General features: G+C 41.1%; 1 protein-coding gene across 1 annotated transcript; it reads left to right on the top strand.

Annotated features, from left to right (window-relative positions):
* The first annotated feature begins 211 nt into the window (after positions 1-211).
* On the top strand, positions 212-3,832 carry LOC145115106 (transcription factor UNE12-like). The gene is made up of 7 exons (XM_079051281.1): positions 212-573; positions 776-862; positions 1,216-1,335; positions 1,633-1,698; positions 2,183-2,248; positions 2,921-2,998; positions 3,100-3,832. Exons 1-7 carry the CDS (start codon positions 334-336, stop codon positions 3,328-3,330), a joined length of 888 nt encoding a protein of 295 aa, XP_078907407.1. The 5' UTR covers positions 212-333; the 3' UTR covers positions 3,331-3,832.
* The last annotated feature ends 19,185 nt before the right edge of the window (positions 3,833-23,017 follow it).

The following is a 23,017-nucleotide window of genomic DNA, read 5'->3' as shown; positions in this document are numbered from 1 at the left end:
ATTTGTTAAAATGTTTATTTCTACTTTTATCTTTTTTATATTTATATGTATAAAGTAGTGGGTCCCTTTTATTTTGGGAGTAAGTGTGGGGAAAAACGGCTGATGTGTGTTGATAGAAAATGATGTTGTCATAGCTGCGTGTTTTCCAATACCACGCATGCTGTTTTCCATTTCCGAAACTACCCTTCGTTGCCTCTTTTATTACATTCATTGCCACTATGTTAATCATCATCCTTTGAAACTCCTCTTCCCCTCTCCTCTCTACACCCCTTTCCACCCTTCTCCTAAGCCCTCTCCGCTTCTCCCTTCTAAACCAGATTACGATTCTCCGGCATGGCGACAGACCCGCCGGAGGGCTACGGAGATGACTTCCTTGAACAAATTCTCGCGATTCCTTCTTACAACATCGCCGGATGCTTGCCTGGTAATACTACCGATGCTAATGCTTCTGAAACGGTGTCTGTTCATCGTCAACAACAACAGCAGCAACCGGTGTTTCCGTTAGGTTTGAGCCTTGATAATGGCCGTGAAACAATCGGAGCGTTTGCAGGGCAGCAGCAGCAGCAGCAGAGGGTAAGTTTTGTTACCCTAAATAAGTTATTGAATCACGTTTGCTTCGAGATAACTATTGATTTTAGGTTTCTCGGTTTACCTATTGAATTTGATATAGTAAGAGCAGCATTTTGGAGTTGTAAAACCACCAAACGGGGTGATTGTGAGTTGTTGAGGAATTGGAGGGTTGTTTTGCAAATAATTTGTTTTTCTTGATATGCAGGAGAGAGGAGGGAGCATGAACATGACTGGATTGTTTCCTTCATTTGAAAATTTACAGTCACATTCTCTGCTTCATTCTGTTCCTCAGGTTCCTTATACTTATTTTGTGTAACTTGCTTAGTTTTTTGCTTAAATTTTGAATACATTATACAATAAAATTTGTTCTCTGAATATGTGTGTGTGTATGTTTTGGATTCTTGAGATATAGTCTTGCTACTTTTTACTTGACAAATTCTGATTATTCATGTATATGATTATTCTTAAGAACATGACATTTTCAGCCATGGGTGTTCCATTCTACTTACATTTCATCATCTTACAACATTTACAATGTACAATCAATGTCTTAATAAGAAAAACTGAAAGTACTAATAGAAAGAAAACACAAGTATGTTGCTATTTGTTGCATTTATCGTGACTTTTACGTTTTTACCCTCACAGGCTTTTCAAGGGCAATCAACTACCAGTACAGCTGTCACTGTTCCCCATCCACCTTCTATTCGCCCTAGGGTGCGGGCCCGCAGAGGACAAGCTACAGATCCTCATAGCATAGCTGAGCGTGTAAGATATATATATCACCTCATAATTCATAGGCAACATAAATTATAAATTTATTTACTTTTTAAAGAAAAATTGCATCCAATAGCAACAAATATAACCTCATTCTACCATAATAGGTAACATGCTTTAGTTTTTATTCATAATAGCAACCAACTTACATATATTTGCAATAGGGGAGATTGTAACATGAAACCTAGAAGAATGATGACGTGGCACCATTGTTGCCATATCACCTTCCACGTCATCTGTAACATTTACACATTGTCAAACATGCTGATGTGGAATTTTCTTTTGCAGCTACGCCGAGAAAGAATTGCAGAAAGAATGAGGGCTTTGCAGGAACTTGTTCCTAGCTGCAACAAGGTCAGGAAATTGTCTTTATTTTGTAAATTTATAATAATTAACATGAAAGATTAGTTTTTTTTATAAATTTTTTGATTTTCATTTCAAGTATTTCGTTTGTAGGTGAAATATATAGGTATCCCATTTGTTATAAAGATGTAAAAAAGTTGCAAACAAAAGTATCCTGTAAAGAAACCAATTTGTTAAAGATACACTTTTGAAAAAAAGGCTGTAAAAGAAGTTGTATAAAAAAATCTAAGGTTTTTTGAACATAATAAAATAAAGTTAGGGAAATTTGTAAAAACAAAGTTGTATATAAATGTTGGAGAAATTTTTATAAAAACAATTTAGACCATTACACTAATGTTCATGAGATGTTTCGAATTAAAAGGGTTATTAATATGTGATTTAAATATGTAAGTATTCCTTTTGTTTATAATTTTTGTTATGTGTGTAACTCAATCTTCTTTATATATATTTAATGCATTGAATGTGTCTTGTGTAGACCGATAAAGCTGCAATGCTAGATGAAATTCTTGATTATGTGAAGTTCTTACGGCTTCAGGTCAAGGTAATTAACACAAGCCAATATTTTTGCTCTCATTTTGTTTTTTATAATTAAAAAATCCCAATACTATTTTTAACAAGTTTCAACCTCCTTTTGAAATTAAAAGATAAAAGTAGTTTTTAAAAGGACTGAGACTGATGTCAATGGGACAAAAGTTATAATTTTTTGTCCCGCCCAAAAAGGTGGGACATAGACTTGTTCTCGATCTCTCATCTGTACAAAAGACGTAAACACCGTCCTTATCCTCATCCTCATCATCGAAAATAACCGTGAAAAGCTTGTCCAATCATGTCCCATGTAACAAACGCAGCTTTAGCTGCGTTTGTTACACATGATCATACGGGGACTAGACAAGCTGTCTAGGGCTATTTCCGATGATGAGAATGTGGAGGGCGTTTACGTCTTTTGTACAGATGAGAGATCGAGAACGAGTCAATGTCCCATGTTTTTGGGCGGGACAAAAAATTATCACTTTTGTCCCATTTACGTCAGTCTCAGTACTTAGTATTTGTAGCAGCACAAGCACAAGTACAAGTACATCCTGTTCTGTCATGTCATATCATATCTTGTCCTGTCTTCTTCTGTGTATGCATCAAATTTTAAAATTCCATTCCTTTTATGTCTTTTTGATTATTCTATAGTCGTTGTTTCTATCTTCACTGACTGACTTAGCAGGTTCTTAGCATGAGTAGGCTGGGTGGGGCTGGTGCAGTGGCACAACTCGTATCTGACGTCCCCTTGCAATCCGTGGAGGTAACTTTCACAAACAAACATTTTATCATTAGTAGTAAAAATATGAAACATTGTTGCATAAATGTAGATTTAACCTTTTATATTATGATATTTATATATAGGGAGACACGAGTGAAAACGGATATAATCAACCGGCATGGGAAAACTGGTCAAACGATGACACAGAACGTGAAGTAGCAAAGCTTATGGAAGAAGATGTGGGGGCCGCTATGCAATTTCTCCAATCAAAAGCCTTATGCATCATGCCCATATCACTCGCTTCACTAATTTACCCGCCCCAACAACCCGACTCCAATTCCATGGTTAAGCCCGAACCGTCCGCTCCTTCTTAGACCCGTAACCCGTTTGCACGTGCCTACGAAACTCCCGTCTATATCAATATATCTATAATAGTAATAATAATGATAATTATTATTACCGTTTTACCCTTTTCGGAGCAATATGATCTTAGTTTTGGTCCCTACCCCCAAAGTCTTCGGTATCTCATCCCATCTGGATTTGTGTTAAACCAGATGGGATGTTGGGATGTTGTCCTATCTGGTTTATGTTAAACCAGATGGGATGACATTTTGTTTTGTCCCATCTGGTTTGGTGCAAAATTGGATGGGATGGTAGTTTGGTTGTCCCATCTGGGGTGGTGTTTTGTTTGAGGGAAAGTATGGAAGAAAAGTAGTTTTTTACTTTTTTTAATTTAACTTTGTAAATTGAAAGGCGAGATATGATCATTGTGTGCATTTCTTGTTTTGATTTGGGATTTTATTTAATTATGGAATTAAAATGTATTCTAAGATCTTTTGATATGGATAACTGAAAAACTTAGTTTGTTCTTTGGTATTTGTTATTGTTAGATAGAATTGGACCGGTCTTTTTGATATTTCGGTCTTTAATTCTTGTGGTATATGCTTTTTGTTCTAAATATTATTCTATGATATGATACCAGGAAAGATGTTTTTTTTAATGATCAAAATAATATATTAAAATTGTCTTTGATGGATTAGGTGAAAAGTTAGGAGTTGATATGCTAAATATATTACTTTGTAAAAACTGGCAAATGAAAGGTTACATAAAATGATATTTAGATGTACAATTAAAAAATGATGGTATGTTGTATAAAATGATATTTAGATGCACAATTAAAAACTAATGGTATGTTGTATGAAACATTTTAAACAAAACAAAGCTAATTAGTAAAGTTTTCTAATTATTTTTTGGGTTAAAACATGTTTGTTGGCTTGTTGCATTCAAATATCATATTTGTAATATTATTATTTTTTTCACTTTTCAATACATATTTATTTTTTTGCATTAATAATGATAATAAAACATATGTAAGTTAAAATACGCAATAATAACCTAATCACTTCTTATTTTGACAAAAAAAATTTCGTGCAAAATATGTTGGATGTTGTTTAGAGTCCCAAAAGTTATGACCAATTATTTGGAAGCTCTAAGAGGTCGTTTCTTTTAGGAAGGAGAGTTGAGACAAAATAAGATTTCATAGATGGAAAAAAGTGCCCCTAGCAAAGAAAAGGATTGTCTTTGTATTGGAAGAATTTTTTTTTTTTTTTAAGCATTTAATTGGGTTCTAATTTATAATCGAAGATGAAAATATTTTGCTGAACCCGATTCTTTAAGGGTAGTTGTGGTTAAGGCAAGGGGTGTGGTCAAAACATAATTTGGTCCTCTGATCATCTTTGGTCAAAAGGAATTAATATGGATCAATTCTTTAGAAAAAACGTGGTAATAGACTTTTGACGAGGGAAATTCTTTTAAGGCAAGGGGTGTGGTCAAAACATAACTTGGTCCTCTGTTTATTTTTCTTCTTTTTTTTTTGGTTGGTTTTCAAGAAATTTTTGCTCTTGAAACACAAAAATGATGCATAGTGAATGCTAGATTCGAGAATGATGCATACGTGGGATCACATCAGAGGAGTTATGTTTTGAGTTCTTCCTCATTCTAGATATCATATCATTCTCCCCATAATAAATGTATTCTTTGATCCAGACATCTTTATGTTGTTTTGTTGCTAAAAGTTTTAAAGTTTTGTTTATTATTGCTTTTGTTGCTATGTGTTCAAAAATCATCATAACCTAATAAAATTGGATTGATTTGAGTGTAACGAGACACTTTGGGAAAGATTCCCATCACTAAAATTAGTTGTCACTTTGACACATGTTATCACGTAATTTTTTTTTTAGAAAGAGACAAAATCTTAGACAAACTAAAGATTTTCATCACTAACATTAGTTGTCACTTATGTGATTTTCATCACTAACATTAGTTGTCACTTATGTGATAAATTATGTTATCACATAAGTTATTATGGTTAGAGATGAACTTTGCAAAACCATTCCATGTCTAATGTGTGATGACCACATGTTTCTTAAATTTGGACCTTAATGATTGCTTGTTGATCTTAGTAGCCGTTTGTTGATCTTAGTATTTGTTTATTGATATTTGTGATTCGGCTATCGAACCCTAGAGAAAAGGAGAGGGACCAAAACTGCATTCATTAATGGTATAATAGTCTTTTTAGTTTCGACAAAGACCAAAATTGTATGTAAACTAGCTCAAAAGGACCATCAATCCAAAAAAGTCGTGGTTTGGACTAAAACCCCAAAAAAAATGCATACCATAGGAACCATTTTTGCAATTTTGTCTATAGATTACTTTGAGAATGTTTTTGGGAGTTCGACTTTAAGATTAGATTTTTGATGTTATCCAACTTCTTTTAAAATTTTATTGTTACTATTTTGACATATACTCAGTTTAAAGGATTATTGCAGATTATTGAAGGATTAAGGATTAGATTTTGGATATTTAAAAGACCTTGAAATTTTGGATTTAATTGTATATAATTTATTCACTTTAACTATTCTTTTTGATTCATTTATTTCACCATCGTATGGCTTGACCAACTTTAAAACATCATGAATTTGACCGTTATGACCTAATTCTGCAATTTTGATCGTCTTATAAAGAATTTTGTTTTTCGAAAAAAATGGGATGTTTAATATTTAATGACAAATTCAACTAGACTATATGAAGGGTATTTCAAGCATAAACCTCACAACCTCATTCATCAAAATATGCTAGTGATGGAACATTCCAACTCCATATTTCAGATGGTGTTTTGGATCCTTTCTTTGTTGGTACAAGGTTTAGGAATTTTATAAAATTCTCTAAGGCATAACCCTATAAACTTATTGGAAATGCATCACAATTCATCATGGACCGAACAATATCTAATAATGTTTGGTTTATCCTCTCGACTACACCGTTATGTTGCAGTGTCTTAGGTGGGGTCAATTATTAAATAATCCCGCAATTCCTTATATAATTGTGAAACTCTAGACTAAGATACTCACCACCCTTATTGAATCTTAGAATCTTAATCCTTTTGTCCATTTGATTCTTAACTTTGTTTTGGTATGTCTTGAACACCTCAAAGGTTTCATACTTATGTTTAATTAAATAACCATAACCATACCAACTGAAATAATCAGTAAAGGTAATGAAGTATATTGGGCATGCCTTATGGACAATCTGAATATACCAAACACATTAGTGTGTACAAGATACAATATATCATTTTCCTGCTTTTAGATCCCTATGAATGTGGTATTTGTTATGTTTCCTAATAAGCAAGACTCGCAATCTGTTGGATTAAGGTGTCTAATGTAACGTCCCAAAAATATAGATAAAATTTTCATTTTTAAACCATCAAATCCATACAACCACTTGTTCCAAAACTAGTCCAAGTAAAATGTATCTTTTAAACATCAGGGTAAAATAATAACAATCAGTGCGGAAAAGCCATCAGGGGATGTTGTGCAGTTAAGTCGGGCCCTTCCCCTTGAAACTGGAAATACCTGAAAATGTTTAAACCACAAACCGTAAGCACAAAGCTTAGTGAGTCCCTCAAAATACCACATACCATACAACAGGCTCAGCCCAACATACAAACGTGCCCAATCCAACATACCAATGGGCCCAACCTAGCATATCAATGGGCCCAGCCTAACATACCACTAGGCCTAACCCAACATATCAATGGGTCCAACCCAACATATCAACGGGCCCAACCTAATATACAAATAATCCCAACCCAGCTTACAAATGGGCCCAACTCAGTATACAAATAAAAGAGTCACAAAGACAACTAGCATCCTACATAATATAGTGAGAAGACTCACCTCAATCCTGAAGACAAGATAAACCACACACTCGAGCCGACGATATTAATTCTTCTCTTGGTAAACATATACATAATAAAACCCTGATTAACAATTAAGGTAATAACTAACCCACGAAAGGTCTAGGCTCACAACTGTTGGGTTTTTATTCAAAATATGTTTCATAAACATAAAGATGGCAATAGAAGACTTTTATTTTAAACAAAATAAAAATAGTTTTATTCCCACCAAAAGATCATTTTGCAAGACTTAGAAAGATTAAAACAACCATAGAAAGGAAAGAAAAACAACATTTGAAGACTTTGGTTCCTTTTTGCAATTAGGATGTAACATCCCAATTTCCAAGCCCAATTTTTTTTTTAAAATTAAGTAATTCTCAACATGGTTTACCAAAACATTTCCCATGCCATATCATTTGCAAACAAAACTATAACAATGTGTCTGAAATCATAATGTCAAAGTAAAATCAATCAGAGTACAATCCCAGAAAACTCCATGTGGAAATCATGTGTGTGTGTGATGCGCTGCTACACTGCCGGCTCCTTCCCCTTAGACGAAGAGGTACCTGAAACCAAAACTAAAACTGTAAGCACAAAGCTTAGTGAGTTCCCCCATCATACCACATACCATACAGACATATCGCATTCATACTGCCGGGCAATTCTGGGGTGCCCGACCTACCCAGTACGGCCATTCTGGGGTGCCGACCTACCCGTGTCAAGCCATTATGGGGTGCTGACCTACCCATGTCAAGCCATTCTGGGGTGCGGACCTACCCTTCGGTCCAATCAACCAAACATCGGGGACTATTCCACCCCTACTACTACTATCACATATATCATAACGTAAACATACTGTCAGACGTTTCTAGGGTGTCCGACCTACCCTTCGGTCCTAACAACCGAACTTGGGGACTATTGTCACACCCCGAAACCGATGGCGGAAACGTTCCGGGGCGGATGTGACGTCATGTAGAGTATCACAAGCAATGTATATAGCAAGCAAAGTAAACACAACCATTACATTACATAAGAAAGTTTTACATTTGTTTGAAAATAAAGTACTACAAGTTTTCTTAGATACATAGGTTAGAACAAAAGTAAAGACGAGTCTTCTATATGCTCCGTCTTCTTCAAAAGGTTAGCAGGAGTACCTGTCTATGGATGCCCTGAGAATACAAGCAGTTTTAAAATATCAGCATAAAGCTGGTGAGTTCATAAGCGGTTTGTTTTCTGGAAAAAAGATTCAGTTTCCTTTTGTTTCATGAACAGTTGATATCCAAGAAAATCCCGTATTTTCTTATAAAAGTATTTTGGTTATCCCTTTGTTACACAATTTGAATTAAGAAAATCCTGCAAATTTCCTTATGAAAATATGATTTGATTTCTCGTTCGATGTACCATACAACCTTGTTTATGAAAAGTTTCGTTATCCCAAGAAAACCCTATGTTTTCTTATGTTGAGCTTTCATTGGTTATCGATTCTGAAATGATGTGTACAAGTACCTACCATACTTGTATCGTTTGAGTGAAACACACTGAATGACTGGTATCCCGTAGTAAGCGTATTAGTTTTGACACGTACACAAAACTAATAAGTAAGTAGTGAACTAGTAGTAATCAAAGACAGTTATTACTAGGAGGTTAGTTCACTAGGTTCGTTATTACTTTATCAGTAAATCTTCATTATCTACGTTGCGAGTTCCATAACCATACGATAGACTAGACATGGCAATAAGAAGTCCATCGTCATTTTATGACTTTTGTCACCCATGGACCTGACGATCCAACTGTAGCTAGCAGCAGGGTGCGGGGTAGTCAGTCCCGTATAGATCTATACACTCAAGTCACGCTCTCCCTCCAAGAGATTCTGGTTACGGGAGTAGTCCTCCACTCTCGTATCCGTTGTGGAGTGTTACCGAGGACGTGTCTCCAATCATAAGAATAATGAGTTTTACAAGTAATAGTATAGAAAGTCCCGGTTTATGAAAAGACACGAAATCCTTGTGAAATGTAAAAATATAACATTTTATAATGAGTTTCACAATTTGTTTTGAAAACTAACTCCACGAGTTAGACGGTTGGTTAAAACGGATTTTCAATGTTTAAAACATATTGAACATGTAGTTATGTTATACGAAATAACAGATTTGAGTACAAGTTTCCTTGTACTTTTGCTTGTATTCCCTCCCTGAAAACATGAAAAACACAGAAAATGGTGTAGGGGTATGAACTCACCTGACGAGAATGTGCCGATTTAGATGCTATGTATCAGTTTAGGGCTTGAACACGCGTGAGGTTCCTATGTAACATGAAGAGATACATAATTGTATCTAATTAGACTTTGTTTTTACCAAGATAGTAGGATAATACACTCCGAGGCACGAAAACACTTCAATTCAAGTGTTAGGAATGATAAGGGTTGTATCTAAGGAGTGTAGGGCCTAGATAAGGTGTTTACTCTTCAAGTGTAAACCCTTAGGGAGTTTACGGTCCAAAGACCATATCCCCCATGAGTTTACGGCCGTAAACTCATGGGTGTGGTGGTTTGAGTGATCCAAGGTCTCATCTTGCACACGGGAAGGTTCTAAGGTTGATTCTATGGCTTAGAAAGTGATCGGGACATGAAATGGCCTTGGAAATAGGGTTTACGGTCCTTGGACCACCCTTGGGGAGTTTACGGTCGTAAATGCAAGGGTTTACGGTCCTTGGACCACCTTTGGGGAGTTTACGGTCGTAAACACATGGGTTTACGGCCGTAAACCCACCTTTGCCCATGTTTGTCCATTTTCCAAGTGTTTTTGGTGGTTTGTAGGCCATTCATGCAAGTTCTAGACTCAAATGCAAGCCATGCAAAGTGTTTGGAGCATTAAAACACCTTTGGAAGGTGTTTACGGTTTTGGGAGACGTTCCCAAACCGTAAACTCATGTTTACACTTCTTTGGACATGTTTTAGGGTTCTAAGGTCATTCAAACAAGTTTCAAGGCCATTAGACATGCATTGGAAGGGTTAAGGAGCATCAAAACCCCATTAAAGGGTGTTTACGGTTCTTGAATATTCAAGGACCGTAAACTCATGTTCATGGCCAAAAACTCATGATCTTGTGGATCTAACTCCATGCATGTAAGGATCTAAGCATTAGAAGATGTTTGGAAGGGTCTTGGGGCTTCAAAACCCCCATTGAAGGAATTTACGGTTTTTGGGAGGCTCCCCAAACCGTAAACACGAGTTGTTGATGCATTTGAGAGTTTAAGACATGGATTTGCATGCATGTTAGGATAAACCACTAGTTAGGAAGGATCACTTACCAAATTGGAGCTTGAAAGTGAAGATCCTTGAGAGAAATCCGATTTTAGAGAGAGAAAGTAGAGAGAGAAAGTTCAAGTGTGGGAAAAGCTCAAATAGTGGTCACTCCACCCTTTTTATGTGTGACTAGAGTTAGTGACCCGGTGGGAATACACCCAATACGGACATTAATCGGAGCTTAATATTCTACCCGGGTAAATAACCATTACCCGTATTAGTCGTAGTCTAGAAATTCTCAAAAGATTATTTAGAGTGTTTTCACTCAAATAAATATTTCGTTCTGCCACATACGAAATTATAATAATAATTCTAAATGAATTATTTAATTTGAAAATTAACGGAAAACCCAAAATAAAAATGAAATTTTTATTAACGGAATGAGTTACGTTAACGGAATATCTTTCGGGTTGTCACATTATCCCCCTGTTAGAGGAAATTTCGTCCCGAAATTTAGAATTTAGATGCAAATCATGGAATTGGAAAGAGGTGCGGGTATTTCGTTTTCATCGAGTCTTTGCGTTCCCAAGTGAATTCGGGTCCCCGCTTGGCATTCCAGCGAACTTTCACTATCGGGATGCAGCTTTGTTTCGTTCGTTTGATCTCTCTATCCATGATTTCGATGGGCTCTTCCACAAAGTTCAGGTTTTCGTTGATTTCGATCTCATCCAAAGGAATCACAAGGGTCTCATCAGAAAGACACTTTTTAAGGTTTGAGACGTGGAAGACAGGGTGAATATTGCTAAGTTCATGAGGTAAATGGAGTTTGTAAGCTACGGGACCAATCCTGGCTAGGATTTCGAAAGGTCCTATGTACCTTGGGTTAAGTTTTCCACGCTTTCCGAAGCGTATCATGCCCTTCCAGGGTGAGACTTTCAACAAGACACGGTCTCCAACCTGGAATTCCAAGGGTTTTCGTCGTTTATCGGCGTAGCTCTTTTGTCTATCTCGGGAGGCCTTAAGTCGTTCTCGGATTTGTACGATCTTTTCAGTGGTTTCGCGGATGATTTCTGGACAAGTGAGAGTGCTGTCAGGGACTTGTCCCTTGACCAGCTGCGTGTCACCCACCTCAGCCCAGCACAGAGGGGATCTGCACTTGCGGCCGTAGAGGGCTTCGAACGGCGCAGCCTTGATGCTGGTATGGTAGCTGTTGTTATAAGAAAATTCAACCAAAGGAAGATGAGTATCCCATGACGCGCCAAAGTCGATGACGCAGGCTCTCAACATGTCTTCCAAGGTTTGGATGGTTCTCTCACTCTGTCCATCTGTTTGAGGATGGTAAGCTGTGCTCATATCCAGCTTAGTTCCAAGAGCCTTCTGTAGTGACTGCCAGAACCTAGAAGTGAACCTGCTATCCCGATCGGAAATTATGGACACAGGTACACCGTGCAGTCGGACCACCTCTTGGATGTAGATTCGCGTGAGTCTTTCCATTTTGAAGTTTTCTTTGATAGGAAGGAAGTGAGCAGATTTGGTCAGTCGGTCGACAATTACCCAAATGGTGTCGTACCCACTCGGAGATTTGGGTAACTTGGTAATGAAATCCATAGTAATCATTTCCCATTTCCATTCAGGTATTTCGGGTTGAAGGAGTAGACCGGAGGGTTTTTGATATTCGACCTTCACCTTGGCGCAAGTCAGGCACTTGCCCACGAAGGTAGCGATTTCGGCCTTCATATTTGGCCACCAGTACAGTTTCTTGAGATCCAGGTACATCTTATCCGAACCTGGGTGTACGGAGTATTTAGTATTATGAGCTTCGTTCATGACAACCTCTCTGAAGCCTCCGAAATTTGGGGTCCAGATCCGGTCCATGAAACAATAGACTCCATCGTTTCTGATCTCAAGATTCTTATCCATTCCTCTCAGGGCTTCGCCTGACATGTTTTCTGGTCTTAAGGCTTCCAGCTGAGCCTCTTTGATTTGCGCGGATAAGTGGGAATGGATAGTCATAGTCAGTGCCTTCACCTTACGACCTGAGTATTCTTTTCGGCTGAGGGCATCTGCCACCACATTGGCCTTGCCGGGATGGTAGCGGATTTCACACTCATAGTCGTTGAGTAGTTCAACCCATCGCCGTTGTCTCATGTTCAGCTCCTTTTGGTCGAGGATGTGCTGTAGACTTTTATGGTCGGTGAAGATAGTGCACTTAGTTCCGTAGAGGTAATGTCTCCAGATTTTTAATGCGAAGACCACTGCTCCCAATTCTAGGTTGTGAGTCGTGTAGTTGACTTCGTGTACTTTCAGTTGTCTGGAGGCATAGGCGATGACCTTGCCTCGTTGCATTAGGACACAACCGAGACCTTGATTGGATGCATCGCAGTAGACAACGAAGTCTTCCGTCCCATCGGGAAGGGACAAGATAGGTGCGCTGCACAAGGCTCGTTTCAGTGTTTGGAACGCAGTGTCTTGCTTTTCGCTCCAACAAAAGGGTACACCTTTTTGAGTTAGAGTGGTTAAGGGTTTGGAAATTTTGGAGAAATTTTGGATAAATCTGCGATAGTAGCCAGCGAGACCCAAGAATTGACGGATTTCAGCGGGTGTCTTTGGTGCTGACCAGTTTTCTATCGCTTTGATCTTTGAAGGATCCACGTGTATGCCCTCCTTGCTTACCACGTGACCAAGGAAAGTAATCTTCCGGATCCAGAATTCACATTTGGAGAATTTCGCGTACAGTTGCTCCGATCTAAGAGTTTCCAACACTAGCCTCAAGTGTTGTTTGTGATCCTCTTTGCTTTAGGAATAGACAAGTATGTCGTCGATGAACACGATAACAAACTTGTCCAGAAATGGACGACACACCCGGTTCATCAAATCCATGAACACCGCCGGCGCGTTGGTTAGACCGAAGGGCATAACTACGAATTCGTAGTGACCGTATCGAGTCCGAAAGGCTGTTTTGGGAACATCACCCTCATGGACTCGCAGCTGATGGTACCCTGATCTTAAATCGATTTTGGAAAAGTAGCTAGCTCCTTGAAGTTGATCGAAGAGGTCGTCTATCCGAGGAAGAGGATAGCGGTTTTTGATCGTGAGCTTGTTCAGTTCTCGGTAATCGATACACATTCGAAAAGATCCATCTTTCTTTTTCACGAATAAGATCGGGGCTCCCCATGGCGAGGAACTCGGTCTGATGAATCCTTTACTGAGCAGCTCATTGAGTTGACTAGATAACTCCTGCATTTCTGCCGGAGCTAATCGATAAGGAGATTTGGCTACGGGGGTAGCTCCGGGGATTAAGTCGATACGAAACTCCACCTGGCGTTCAGGAGGGATTCCTGGGAGATCTTCTGGAAAGACATCAGGAAAATTGCAGACTTCGGGGATGCTCTCGAGGTCTTTAACTTCCTGCTTTTCGTTAACGACATGGGCTAAGAATGCATAACACTCCTTCCGCAGGAGTTTCTGGGCTTTGATGCACGAAATGATGCGAAGATTTGAACTGAGTTTATCCCCGTAGATTACAAGAGTTTCATCCGAAGGAAGATTGAGACGGATAGCTTTTTCGAAACAAAGGATGTCTGCACGATTGAGGCTCAACCAATCCATGCCAACGATGGCATCAAAGCTCTTTATGGAGACTGACATAAGGTCAATGAGAAATGAACGGTCGTTTAAGGATAGGGTACACCCTACGTATATCTCGTTAGTGCTCTCTTTCTCACCGTTAGCCATTTCGACGGTAAACTTTTCGGTTAATGGTTGGGATTTTTGCTTAAGAAATTGTTTGAATGCATGACTAACAAAGCTCCTTTCAGCACCAGAATCGAAAAGAATGCATGCATAAGAGTTGTCGAGGAGAAACGTACCCGTGACAACGGTGGGGTCAACGACTGCCTCTTCTTGTCCCATTGTTAGAACTCTTCCGGTGTTGTTGGTTGTTGCTGCTTTAGGACAGTCCCTCTTGAAATGTCCGACCTCCCCACAGCTGTAGCAGGCTCGACCAACACCCGCTCCAGAGGCTTGATTTGTTGGTTGGGCTGGGGTTCTACAGAATCGCATCGTGTGCCCCTTTTTGCCACAGTTTGTGCATGACATCTCCCGACACGGGCCGGGATTATGGTGGTAGTTACACTTTTCACACCGAGGAAGGGTGCCATTGTACCTGCTGGTAGGAGTCTGAGCGGCAGGAGTAACAACAGGGGTAGTAGCAGCGTGGACCGCTACAGTTTGCTGTTTCTTTGAGGATCCTTGCGAACCCTGACCCTTTCGTTTGTTCCAGGATTTCTTCTTGTTTTCACCGCTCCCTTTAGCCGGATCAGAGGCGGTGGCTATCTCCTCGGGATCGTCGCTATGATCAATCAGAATTTGTGCCAAACACTTGGCGCTATCGAAGGTTTCCGGGTTCGCAGACAAAACATTTCCCTTGGTTGGCTGGGTCAGCCCCCAAATGAATCGTTCGATCTTTTTGCTTTCCGGGGATACCATTCCCGGACAAAGGAGTGCTAGGTCCTCGAACCTAGAAGTGTAGGAGGCAATGTCAGAACCCTTCATCTTTAGGGTCCAGAGTTCGTGTTCGAGTTTCTGCATCTCGCCCCGTGGGCAATACTGGGCTATCATGAGTTCCTTCAGTTTGTCCCAACCCATGGCATTTGCCACTGGCAGGGTTAAGGACTTGACCCGGCCGTTCCACCAGGTTAATGCTTTGTTGAGGAAAGTGCAAGCGGCGTACTTCACTTTGTTGGATTCGGAGACTGCGCAAATCTCGAATATGGACTCAATCTTTTCAAACCATTGAGTCAGAGCAATAACACCTCCTTTGCCGTCGAAAGATGTGGGTTTTGCGTTCATGAAGTCTTTATATGAGCACTCCTTTTGGTGTCCCTGACCACCTTCCTGTAATTGAGGATGCATACCACCTCCCTGACCACCAGATCCACCGGGATTCATTTGTGACATGGCAGCAGCCACTGCAGCAGTAACAGCTGCCTGAAACATGACAGGATCAAATTGGGGAGGAGGCGGTGGTGGAGGAGTGTCGTTGTTTCTCCTGGTAGATCTCCTTCGGGGAGGCATCTTGATCTGAAATGACCAAGAAAGAGGAGGATGGAATTTAGAGATATGAAACAAGGATATATCTCATAATGATTTTTAGAGTGTTCTACTAAGCGATAGGACAGGAACATTACTTAAAGTAAGTAAACTATCGCTAAAGGAGGAATGAGTAGTAACACTCGGACGGATTTCCATGAGGTATTTGGTTCGGACTAAGATACTCCCATAGTATTTTATGTTGAATGGTTATTAGGTAAGTTATAGGCCTGCTATACACCACAGTCACTCCCAAGCACATGTTGGCCGTGTCTCGAATGAATATAGTTGATCAGGCTATATTGACCCTAGACATGACTACATAACTGCCCAGGTTTAACTACAGTGCACAACATCCAAATTACTTATGCTTTGTTCTCTTCGCGTTACGGATTTCGGTACTCGGGAATACTTGTATACTTTTATAAAAATACTTATTTTTTTTTTTAAAAGCATACTTTTAGTTAGAGCTCTTAGGCCCCTTAGTGTTTATAGTTGTATACCATGTAAGGTTCGGTATACTTAGTTCACTATAAACAAGGGCTCTGATACCAATCTGTCACACCCCGAAACCGATGGCGGAAACGTTCCGGGGCGGATGTGACGTCATGTAGAGTATCACAAGCAATGTATATAGCAAGCAAAGTAAACACAACCATTACATTACATAAGAAAGTTTTACATTTGTTTGAAAATAAAGTACTACAAGTTTTCTTAGATACATAGGTTAGAACAAAAGTAAAGACGAGTCTTCTATATGCTCCGTCTTCTTCAAAAGGTTAGCAGGAGTACCTGTCTATGGATGCCCTGAGAATACAAGCAGTTTTAAAATATCAGCATAAAGCTGGTGAGTTCATAAGCGGTTTGTTTTCTGGAAAAAAGATTCAGTTTCCTTTTGTTTCATGAACAGTTGATATCCAAGAAAATCCCGTATTTTCTTATAAAAGTATTTTGGTTATCCCTTTGTTACACAATTTGAATTAAGAAAATCCTGCAAATTTCCTTATGAAAATATGATTTGATTTCTCGTTCGATGTACCATACAACCTTGTTTATGAAAAGTTTCGTTATCCCAAGAAAACCCTATGTTTTCTTATGTTGAGCTTTCATTGGTTATCGATTCTGAAATGATGTGTACAAGTACCTACCATACTTGTATCGTTTGAGTGAAACACACTGAATGACTGGTATCCCGTAGTAAGCGTATTAGTTTTGACACGTACACAAAACTAATAAGTAAGTAGTGAACTAGTAGTAATCAAAGACAGTTATTACTAGGAGGTTAGTTCACTAGGTTCGTTATTACTTTATCAGTAAATCTTCATTATCTACGTTGCGAGTTCCATAACCATACAATAGACTAGACATGGCAATAAGAAGTCCATCGTCATTTTATGACTTTTGTCACCCATGGACCTGACGATCCAACTGTAGCTAGCAGCAGGGTGCGGGGTAGTCAGTCCCGTATAGATCTATACACTCAAGTCACGCTCTCCCTCCAAGAGATTCTGGTTACGGGAGTAGTCCTCCACTCTCGTATCCGTTGTGGAGTGTTACCGAGGACGTGTCTCCAATCATAAGAATAATGAGTTTTACAAGTAATAGTATAGAAAGTCCCGGTTTATGAAAAGACACGAAATCCTTGTGAAATGTAAAAATATAACATTTTATAATGAGTTTCACAATTTGTTTTGAAAACTAACTCCACGAGTTAGACGGTTGGTTAAAACGGATTTTCAATGTTTAAAACATATTGAACATGTAGTTATGTTATACGAAATAACAGATTTGAGTACAAGTTTCCTTGTACTTTTGCTTGTATTCCCTCCCTGAAAACATGAAAAACACAGAAAATGGTGTAGGGGTATGAACTCACCTGACGAGAATGTGCCGATTTAGATGCTATGTATCAGTTTAGGGCTTGAACACGCGTGAGGTTCCTATGTAACATGAAGAGATACATAATTGTATCTAATTAGACTTTGTTTTTACCAAGATAGTAGGATAATACACTCCGAGGCACGAAAACACTTCAATTCAAGTGTTAGGAATGATAAGGGTTGTATCTAAGGAGTGTAGGGCCTAGATAAGGTGTTTACTCTTCAAGTGTAAACCCTTAGGGAGTTTACGGTCCAAAGACCATATCCCCCATGAGTTTACGGCCGTAAACTCATGGGTGTGGTGGTTTGAGTGATCCAAGGTCTCATCTTGCACACGGGAAGGTTCTAAGGTTGATTCTATGGCTTAGAAAGTGATCGGGACATGAAATGGCCTTGGAAATAGGGTTTACGGTCCTTGGACCACCCTTGGGGAGTTTACGGTCGTAAACTCAAGGGTTTACGGTCCTTGGACCACCTTTGGGGAGTTTACGGTCGTAAACACATGGGTTTACGACCGTAAACCCACCTTTGCCCATGTTTGTCCATTTTCCAAGTGTTTTTGGTGGTTTGTAGGCCATTCATGCAAGTTCTAGACTCAAATGCAAGCCATGCAAAGTGTTTGGAGCATTAAAACACCTTTGGAAGGTGTTTACGGTTTTGGGAGACGTTTCCAAACCGTAAACTCATGTTTACACTTCTTTGGACATGTTTTAGGGTTCTAAGGTCATTCAAACAAGTTTCAAGGCCATTAGACATCCATTGGAAGGGTTAAGGAGCATCAAAACCCCATTAAAGGGTGTTTACGGTTCTTGAATATTCAAGGACCGTAAACTCATGTTCATGGCCAAAAACTCATGATCTTGTGGATCTAACTCCATGCATGTAAGGATCTAAGCATTAGAAGATGTTTGGAAGGGTCTTGGGGCTTCAACACCCCCATTGAAGGAGTTTACGGTTTTTGGGAGGCTCCCCAAACCGTAAACACGAGTTGTTGATGCATTTGAGAGTTTAAGACATGGATTTGCATGCATGTTAGGATAAACCACTAGTTAGGAAGGATCACTTACCAAATTGGAGCTTGAAAGTGAAGATCCTTGAGAGAAATCCGATTTTAGAGAGAGAAAGTAGAGAGAGAAAGTTCAAGTGTGGGAAAAGCTCAAATGGTGGTCACTCCACCCTTTTTATGTGTGACTAGAGTTAGTGACCCGGTGGGAATACACCCAATACGGACATTAAACGGAGCTTAATATTCTACCCGGGTAAATAACCATTACCCGTATTAGTCGTAGTCTAGAAATTCTCAAAAGATTATTTAGAGTGTTTTCACTCAAATAAATATTTCGTTCTGCCACATACGAAATTATAATAATAATTCTAAATGAATTATTTAATTTGAAAATTAACGGAAAACCCAAAATAAAAATGAAATTTTTATTAACGGAATGAGATACGTTAACGGAATATCTTTCGGGTTGTCACAACTATTCCCTCCCTACTACCACTATCACACATAACATATCATGCCAGCATATAAACATATCATCACATACTGTCAGACATATCTGGGGTGTCTGACCTACCCTTCGGTCCTAACAACCGAACTCTACTACTATCACATATAACATATCAGGTAGTAGCAACCTAGATGAATATCACAAAGACAATCATCCAACATACAACTCCTACTAGTGGGCCGACATTATGGCCGTAGACCCACCGCTACTGGAAGGTAACTCACCTCGAACGAGTAGCTGCTGATAATCTGTGCGGGAAATCTCTGTCTGCTGCTGCTCCGGAAATCCTCCGGCTATAATCCCCATAAAACACTTAATCAGAGTCTGATATCTATTCTTAGGGTAAAATGACCATTTACCCCTGACCAAGTCCATGTCAAAGTCAACGTCAACTTCCAGTTGACCCGACTCGCCGAGTTGGGCCGCCAACTCATCGAGTCCCCATCTCTTCAACTGTCCTCTTCCACGTCTCTACTCGTCGAGTTGGGCCGCCAACTCGATGAGTCCCTATCTCTTCAACTGTCCTCATCCACGTCTCTACTCGTCGAGTTTAGCAACGACTCGACGAGTTCTCCTTCTAACACAACCTTGGATGAACCTTCATCCGACTCGCCGAGTGGTATGAACACTCGTCGAGTCCATCTTCATCCTATGAACACGTCCTGTCCTCGACTCGCCGAGTTGTATGAACAACTCGTCGAGTTCATCTTCAAGAGTTGGGAGATTGCCTTGGACTCGCCGAGTCGGCTCATGCACTCGCCGAGTCCTATGAACTCCAGGACTATGGCTTATCCCAATACGTTTGGGTCACTCCCCTGGACCCTCTAAAACCTTTCTCTCGCTCAACTGGGTCTCTTGGACCATAACAGAAAAGAAGTCAAGCCTCGGACTCACCGAGTCCCAAGGAAGACTCGCCGAGTCGATACAGTCCCAAGTCTATTCCTTCGATTTCTGGTGTACAACTCTTGTCCAAATGATAGATCTAGGACCCTAAACTCGATCTAGCACGCAAAGTTACGAACTTTACGTGCATGCATGGGACTTTGAGCCAAAAAGGCTCTAAAAGAGGCTCTTAAGTTGCATGGGGGCTTCCATGGGTGCAAAAGCAGCCCTTTTCTACCTTGTAACTCTTCCATGGGCCTAGATCCGAAGCCTCAACCCCCAACCATGCTTGCAATCATGGTTGGTTACCAAGAATGGCTTATAAAAGCCCTAAATCTCCCCCAAAAGGGGATCAAACGAATAAGCAAGCAAGGTATAGACTTTATACCTTTCAAACACTGCAAATGATGCACCAAACTCGAATCCTTCAGTCTCCTCTTGATCCTTCTATGCTCTTCCTTCTTCCTTGTGATCAAAAACCCACAAAATCACTTAAAAGCCTTAGATCTTGCACCAAAACACTTAGGGTTTGCTATGGAGGGTTTCTGGGAACATAAAGGGGTGATGGAGGCTGTATAAGGTTGTTTAAATAGGGTGCAAACCCTCAGATTAGGGTTTTGTCCAGACAGAGCCTACTCGTCGAGTCCAGGACCCGACTCGACGAGTCCCATACTTAAATCCCGCGTCTCATCCCGCTTCTACTCGGCGAGTTGGGCCTTCAACTCACCGAGTCCCTGGCCAAAAATGCAAAATTACTTAAATCTCCCCCACTTATTTTAGACTTCGTCCTCGAAGTCTGCTGCTCGTTCCTGGAAAAGCTCTGGGTAATGCTCCATCATCTCATTCACCGGCTCCCAAGTCCATTCCGAGCCCTTCCGGTGCTGCCATTGCACCTTTACCAGCTCGACCCTCTTGTTCCTCAGATCCTTCGACTTCCGGTCGAGAATCGCTACAGGCCGTTCGATGTAATTCAGGCTGTCATCGACCTGAATATCCTCTAATGGTACCACTGCCGAGTCGTCCACCAAACATTTCCGTAACTGGGAGACGTGAAAAGTGCTATGAATCTGACTGAGTTCGGCTGGCAGATCCAACCTATATGCCACCTTGCCCACCCGGGCTATAACCCTAAAGGGTCCAATATACCTGGGACCCAACTTGCCCCGCTTCCTGAATCGGATGACGCCCTTCCATGGCGACACCTTCAGGAGAACCATATCCCCGACCTGAAACTCCAGGTCCGATCGGCGCTTGTCGGCATAACGTTTCTGCCGACTCTGAGCAGTCTGAAGTCTGCTCCGAACCTGCTGAATCCTCTCTGTCGTCTTGAGCACCACTTCGGTGCTCCCCATGACCCTCTGGCCAACCTCACCCCAACAGATCGGGGTTCTGCACTTCCTCCCGTATAACATCTCGAAGGGAGGACGGTCAATACTCGCATGATAGCTATTATTATACGAGAACTCCGCCAACGGAAGGTAGGTATCCCAGCTACCTCCGAAGTCTAAAACACATGCCCGCAGCATATCCTCTAGCGTCTGGATGGTCCGCTCGCTCTGACCATCCGTCTGCGGGTGAAAGGCGGTGCTAAAATGCAGACGAGTACCCAGCTCGTCATGAAACTTCTTCCAAAACCTGGAAGTGAACCGCACATCCCTGTCGGAAATCACTGAAACTGGCACTCCGTGTCGAGCTACCACCTCTCGGATATAGATGTCGGCCAACTTTTCGGCCGAAATGCTCTCCTGGATCGGTATGAAATGGGCACTCTTGGTCAACCGATCCACGATTACCCAAATCGAATCCATTCCCCGTGCAGTCTTGGGAAGCTTGGTAATGAAATCCATGGTAATATCTTCCCATTTCCACAAGGGAATATCTAACGGCTGCATCTTGCCGTGAGGCCTCTGGTGCTCGGCCTTGACCTTCCTGCAGGTCAAGCACCGCTCCACATACCATGCTACGTCCCGCTTCATGCAGGGCCACCAATAATCAGGACGAAGATCTATATACATCTTCGTCGCTCCGGGATGGATAGAAAATCTGGATTTGTGGGCCTCCTCGATCAGGATCTAGCGCACGCCTCCATGATAAGGGACCCACACCCTATGGTGAAGAGTCAATAACCCTCGGCTATCATAGTCGAAGGAGGAAACCTGGCCTACTATACGCTCGCTCTTCCGATGTTCCTCCTTCATAGCCTCCTGCTGAGCCTCCCGGATCCGCTCCAACAGTGGAGTCACCACTGTCATCCTCAGACAGATGTCCCTGATTGGCGCTGCCTTGTGGCTAAGCGCATCGGCCACGACATTGGCCTTCCCCGGGTGGTAGAGGATCTCGCAATCATAATCCTTCACCACATCCAGCCACCGACGCTGCCTCATGTTCAGGTTCGGCTGATCCATGAGGTACCTCAAACTCTTGTGGTCCGTGTAAATGGTACAACGAACACCATAGAGGTAATGAAGCCAAATCTTGATGGCAAAAACAACAGCCCCCAGCTCCAAATCATGCGTCGGGTAATTCGCCTCGTGAGGCTTCAGCTGCCTTGAAGCGTATGCAATAACATGCCCTCTCTTCATCAGTACCGCCCCCAAACCTGAGATGGACGCATCACAATATACCACAAAATCCTCTATGCCCTCTGGAAGGGCTAAGATTGGCGCTTCGCACAATCTCTGTCTCAGTATCTCGAATGCGGCCTGCTGCTCAGGCCCCCAACGAAAGACCACGACTTTCCTCGTCAGCCTGGTCAGGGGCACGACTATCTTGGAGAAGTCCTGAATGAATCTCCGATAGTAGCCTGCCAATCCTAGAAAGCTCCGAATCTCAGATGGAGACCTCGAAACTTCCCACCTCATCACGGCCTCAACCTTGGCCGGTCCACCAATATCCCGTTCTGGTTGACAAGGTGCCCGAGAAACTGCACCTCGCGCAACCAGAACTCACACTTGGAGAACTTAGCATACAAGCTCTCCCTTCTCAAAGTCTCCAGAACCTCTCGCAGGTGCTCCTTATGCTGCTCTCGCGTCTTGGAGTAAACCAAGATATCATCAATACATACTATCACAGACCGGTCTAACATCGGTCTGCACACGTGGTTCATGAGGTCCATGAATGCGGCAGGAGCATTGGTGAGCCCGAAAGGCATCACCACAAACTCATAGTGGCCATAGCGCATCCGGAACGCAGTCTTCTGTACATCCTCCTCTC

Source organism: Lactuca virosa, chromosome 5, assembly GCF_052849685.1.
Source record: "Lactuca virosa cultivar CGN04683 chromosome 5, Lactuca_virosa_CGN04683_v6, whole genome shotgun sequence".
Taxonomy (NCBI): domain Eukaryota; kingdom Viridiplantae; phylum Streptophyta; class Magnoliopsida; order Asterales; family Asteraceae; genus Lactuca; species Lactuca virosa.
This window is presented reverse-complemented; position numbering and strand designations above follow the sequence as displayed.